The 6,000-nt window shown below is 42.0% G+C and overlaps 1 protein-coding gene across 2 annotated transcripts in view; it reads left to right on the top strand.

The window, feature by feature from the left end:
• LOC100835558 overlaps positions 1-5,489 on the top strand; it is a 29,078-nt gene extending 23,589 nt beyond the window's left edge. For both annotated transcript variants that reach the window (XM_010237120.3, XM_014900978.2), the window contains 4 exons: positions 1,929-2,097; positions 3,071-3,153; positions 3,227-3,303; positions 4,820-5,489. In XM_010237120.3, the coding sequence (XP_010235422.1) occupies positions 1,929-2,097; positions 3,071-3,153; positions 3,227-3,303; positions 4,820-4,991 (501 nt within the window). In that variant the 3' untranslated portion in view covers positions 4,992-5,489. The remainder of the gene's footprint in view (positions 1-1,928; positions 2,098-3,070; positions 3,154-3,226; positions 3,304-4,819) is intronic.
• Positions 5,490-6,000: the final 511 nt, after the last annotated feature.

Raw genomic sequence — 6,000 nt, forward strand, 5'->3', positions numbered from 1 at the left:
ATCTTAGCGCTGGGGATCAAGAATCGGCACACGAAATTTTAGCCATGTATGGCCCCTCCGCATGGAGTCGTGTGACCTGCTTGAGAATTCCTTTCACCCTGTGCAAACCTACTAGCGACCAGATGCAGGTCCTTGTGGACCGGGTTGCTAACAGGCCATGATCAACTCCACCTTGACCACCATCCTGGCTCATCAGTTGATCATGATCGACCACAGAAAAAAATCATTAAGGCCATGGACAAGTTACGTCATGGTTTTCTATGGGAGGCGCCTGCTTATGTGAACGGCGGCAGCTGCAGCATGAATTGGTGCCGGGTTTGCGGCCATTGAATTATGGTGGGCTCGGCATGCAAGACCTTGGGTGCGTAAGCACGGCTATGAGTATGCGTTTGTTATGAGTCGACTGCACGGACACGTCCGCAACGACCCCAGCCGGCCTTAGCATGGGATCGATCTGCGGTTCAGTGTGGCTGGTATGGCTCTGTTCCACGCCTCCACTGCAAGCTGCTGAGGGCCTTGCTGCCTGCCGGTGGGTGCTCGACATCCAGGGTACCCTCTGGGCATCGGCGATCTTGCAGTTTCTTGACCTTTTGATGGCCATCGCCCATGTCCGCCTCTCTGATGTGCCAGATAAGTTGATCTGGCGCTGGAGCGCTACTGGTTCATACTCTACCCGCTCTTGCTACCTGGCTTCCTTCTGCAGCGCCGTATGTTGCTACTACTCCCTCCGTTCCAAAACACAACTCATATAGATTTGTGCACTTGGACCAAGGCAACTCTCGTTTCTAGTGCCTGACCACTCATATTGGATCAATAGTAAATGGATGTGAGTAGTTATTGGCCGGGTGCGGATACCAAAAAAAAATGAGGTGTGTTGTGGAACAAATGAAAAAAATCTATGTGAGTTGTGTTTTGGAATGGAGGGAGTACTGGAAACTGAACTGGAAGTGGCACAGTGAAAGGTGAAATTCCTTTTTATGGCATGCCAACCTAAATGTTGCCAGACCGCCAAGAGATTCGAGCAATGTAGTCTGGACCATGATCAAGTCTGCCCTCTCTGCGATCAAGAACAAGAGACCATGCAACACTTGCTCGTTGACTTGCCCTTCTCACAGCAGCTTTGGATTGAGATGCTGGCTAGGATCAGGGCAACTTGCCAGCCACCGATGCGTGGAGAAAAGATCACCGAGTGGTGGCATGCTTCGGCTGCCGCACTCTCAACCAACTGCACAAAGGGTTGGGCTCCATGACCCTGCTCACTGCTTGGTTGATCTTTTTTTTTTCCTTTTTTTTTCGAAAGGAGGACCTGCTTGGTTGATTTGGAAGCAGCGTAATGAGTGCACCTTTGATAACGTCAGGCCTTGCATTCGTTCGCTGATTGCAAGGATCAAGGATGAGGCGAATCTCTGGGTGTGCACTGGTGATTTTAGGCTTTAGGCTGGTTTTGCCTAGGTCATGGGATGGGCATTAAGATTCTCTAGGCACTTGTACTTGATCATTTTTTTTGTCTGCTTTTTGACAGCTTGTGGCTTCTACTGTGACACTTCTGCCTTTTCAATGAAGAAACACAAGGCTTTTGTGTTTCCTGGAGAAAAAAATTTGCTTTGCTCTTATAATATACTCCCTCTGATCCATAAAAAGTGTCGCCCATTTTGTACTAAGTACAAATTTTGTACTAAGTGGGCGACACTTTTTATGGATCGGAGGGAGTATATACCTTTAGTTTTAATTAATTATGTTGAGTTGTCCATTATTACTTGTTCATAACTTCTATATTCTCTTCCACTGCAGTATATCAAACTTTGCCGTAACCTAATCGTCTTCTCTGTCAGCATTCATTCATTATTTATTTTCTGACCTATTCGCCATTGTAATTTGAAAACCCCTCCCTTTTCTCATCACCTTCTTTGTTTTTCTCATGTTTCTAGGACTGGACGTGGTCTGTGGGTTGTAATCCTTTATCTATTAATTCTAAAGGATGGCGACTTTCTGAGTTTCAGCAAGATGTAATTGCTCGGAACTATATTATTACTGCAGTCGAGGAATCCATACAAGTAGTCAATTCAGCAATACAACGATTGATAACAGAGAGGACAAGTATCCTAATAATTTTCTTTAGTTCCTCATTATTCAAGTTATTGAAAGTTTGCTATGGATAATATTGTTTTGAGAAGAGGTAGACACAAGGGACATAGTTCAACCTTATTCATGTTTTCAATTGAACTAGATGGACCAGAAGTAGTATGAACTTTACGTATTCATAGTTGCAACCAGGAGCACATGCTCCCAGTTGACAAAAACCACATGCACATTTGAAAAATTGCAAAAACTAATCCTGGGTGTTCGTAAATACATTTTTTAAGCTTTTCGCATCATAACCTCCTTGGTGGTCAGTCCTAGCCTCCTGTGGATATGCATGATGGTTGTGATTAATGAAGTCCGCATGAAGCAGTATAGCAAAGTGCATCCTGTGACAGCCAATCGGAACCCAACTTGATATATTGGAGAATTTGGGTCAAACCTAGCAAAGAGCGCTCTTAGGGCATGTACAATGGTTGATGAGGTGTTCCACGTTATTAAGAAAAGACAACAAAACATGTTGTACAATAGGTTAACTCTTAGTGAGATATCTTACTATTAATGCTTAAATAAATAAAATTAATTAAATAAATGTTAGGAAAAGGTGAAATCTAGTACTCCCTCCGTTTCATAATTGTTGTCTCAAATTCGCCAAAAAATGGATGTACCTATTCCTAAAAGGTGTCTAGATACATGTAAGATTTCGACAAGAATTATGGAACGGAGGTAGTACAATGGGAAATTTGTCTTATTTTTGCCTTATCTTTCTTGTGAAGAGATCATCTCTAAGTTAAGAGAAGGCTCAAGCCTTTCTTCATTCCTCTCTCTTTCACATCAGCAATTATCATACGTGGCATTGCTAAGAAAAGGCTGGCATCACCCCATTGTACATGTCCTTATGACTTCTGTCGAAACTGTTGGCTGCCTTTAATATGCATGTTTGCGCTGTTTGCTCTCTTTGTTTATTTTGAGGAACCTTAACAAGCTGCAGCTGAACAAGGGTTTAAAATTTTCAAGACTCAAGAGGGAGTGATGGTTGAGAAGTACAATTCTGTTGTTAACTTGTGGAGAAGGGTAAGTTTCTGTCAGATATGCCTTTTTACCGATGTGCTTTCAATGCTTGGGCTTAAGTTCTCTTTGTATTTAGGTGGCGGTTATGTCTAAAGGGTTGCGCTATGGTGATGCAGTAAAGCTTATGTCGTTGCTCGAGGATGCTTCTAATGGGTGAGTAGTCCTTGGGCTTTGCACACACATACAATATTTGTACTCCCTCCGATCCATATTAGTTGTCGAAATATTACATGTATCTAGACGCTTTTTAGGCATAGGTACATCCATATTTAGACAAATTTGAGACAATTAATATGGATCGGAGGGAGTATTTGTTTTCTTATGTGAAGTAGAATTTAATACTACATTTGTGTGAATATGTTTAGTTATTGTTGAAAAAAATGCAATTAGCTGCTGACATATGATACCGATCTCGTTCATCTAGAACACCTTTATTTTTAAAAATGCAAGTTCTATTGCCTCTGGCATCTGTATCATAGATGCACACGACCAACGTTCTTTGCAGAGTTATAGCGATGATTTCATAGAACTCGGGTATGGCTAAACATGCCTAACTCGGCCCCAACAAACAGACATAGGCGAACACTTCGGAAGGTGTCCGGCCTCCACCGACTTTAGGCTGGTTTTGCCTAGTCCCAAACCGCCTTGGAGTAGCTACCAAGGAAGCTCCCTGATATTTTAGGGGCACACTAGTCTTTTTGTATAGGGAATGTTTCTTTGTAAACAACTGGGGCCACCAAACACGGGAGTAGGGTATTACCTTGGTCCTGAGGGCCTCAACCTGTCTAAATTCCTGTCTCTTGCGCTACCATCGTTGATGCACTGCCATACACTACCTGGGAACAAATAGGAAACAAAGCGAGTGGGTTTACAAAACCGGCCACCAAACACAATCAAATTGTAAGGAATCTAATATGTACTCGCCACCCAAACCTTGACATAAATTCCCGCGTAAGCCATTCCAGTCGCTTGAAACCATTGCACTGCGTCTGCTGTAGCAAAGCCCATGACGCAACCAATTGTTACATGAGTATAGTACCGGCATAAGGGAGCCAACCTTTTCTTCTCAAACATGATGTCATTCCTACATAGCCAAATGGACCTAAAAAACGACACGGCGCCAACACAAATGAGAGATCTATGTATGTACCACCTGCCAAACAATGCTCGCAAAAGTACAGCCAAAACCCTGATGCTGAATCGTCTCTTGTTTATAGCAAAAGCTATAACTAATCTCCCTGCCAGTGTTGCTAGCCTAAATTATCTTTAGTGAGAATGACACCAAGATAAATTAAGACACAAAAGAAATTGTTTTATCTTAAGTGGAAGTTTGAGTTTGCCAGTTTCCACGAGCATTTAGATCTTGAGTATCCCCCAAAGCAGAGTACATAGACTTACCATTTTGGACTTGAAAAGATCCAAACTGGATGGATCCAAAGCAGAGTACATAGACTTCCACCATTTTGGACTTGAAAAGATCCAAACTGGATGGTGGCTTTGATTTTCATTAGGCCTTTCCAGAAATGAATCAGTCTATAACTCAGTAGTCATTAGGGTGCATGTTGCCAAGAACATAAAGATGGTATCTATTTTGACAAGTCATGTTATGTCCTTAACTGGAATTATTAGCTATCTGTCTGGTATTCATATGTTTTGTCATTCCTTTCAGATTTTCTCGTGCTGTGAACTCAACCATTTCAAGTCTACACCCTGTTCAATGTGCCCGTGAAAGGAAACTTGACGTACAGCTAGACTTAACTACGCTCCCTGCTTTTATAGCTGTTTTTGGGTTGCTTTGGTTTCTTCTGCGACCAAGGAGGCCGAAGCCCAAGATCAACTGAACACGCTAACATTTCAACCAGGGTACATAGTTTTGTTTGAAGAGATGGTCCTTGTAGATGCTTGCGCCATGGGGGATAGGTTCTGCTGGAGATTCAAATAGCAGACAAAGATGAGACCCGAGCAATCGGTCCGGCTGGGTCCTTGTTATATGAAATATTCCGAGGAGGCTTCTGGGCTCTTCATTTTGGAAAGCAGACAAGGGTGTAACCAACATTTCCTGACTCCTGAATTTGTTTGAAAGCGTTGTGAATTGTCGAATTAGAGATAATTGATGTTTACAAATCTTTTGGTATTGTTGAGGTTTCTGCATAGGGATTTTGATTTACTTTTTATGTATTTACTCGGAGTTTAATCAAACCCATCTTACGAAACCAAGTCGATTGTGTTATCATGGTCGAATAATTCAAGGAGTGACCAGGTACGAACTTTTCCCTTGGTTTAAGTATGCCGTGTAAGTTCGAATTCATCAGCCCTAATGCACATATTGGTTTCATCTGTGAATGCTACTCCCTCCAGTGTAAGGTTTAGAAGTATTCTAGGTATACGGTTGTGTGCATCAACCAATGCAGAGACCGGGTTATCCACCTTCAAAAAGAAGTACTCTAGGTGTGTTTGTATTTATTTTTTCTATGCATGTGATTTGATACTATATTTAGCTGTTGTTATGGTAAATTAAATACAATGCGATATTTTGCAATTCTTTTATGTATTTGTGAAACATTGGTGGATCAAAAAGTTGGATGTTCAACATGAGCCGTGTTAGTAAAGCGTTTAATGGCGGTGTCGATTCCATGAAAGGTCACATGGCGGATGTGCATTAAGTAAGCAGGAAAAGTGTTTTTCTTTTTAACTAGAACAGATTCGACCATGTCTGATTCGAAGAGTTTTCGAGCGAGAACTGATATGGCTCGGGGATGGCTTATCTTTTGGTGAGGTTGGTAATTTTCGATTTGGGTAGGAGGTGACGTTGATAATCCGACTAAAGAACAAGTAAAAAAATAAGATAAA

The sequence above is a fragment of the Brachypodium distachyon genome, chromosome 3, assembly GCF_000005505.3.
Source record: "Brachypodium distachyon strain Bd21 chromosome 3, Brachypodium_distachyon_v3.0, whole genome shotgun sequence".
Taxonomy (NCBI): domain Eukaryota; kingdom Viridiplantae; phylum Streptophyta; class Magnoliopsida; order Poales; family Poaceae; genus Brachypodium; species Brachypodium distachyon.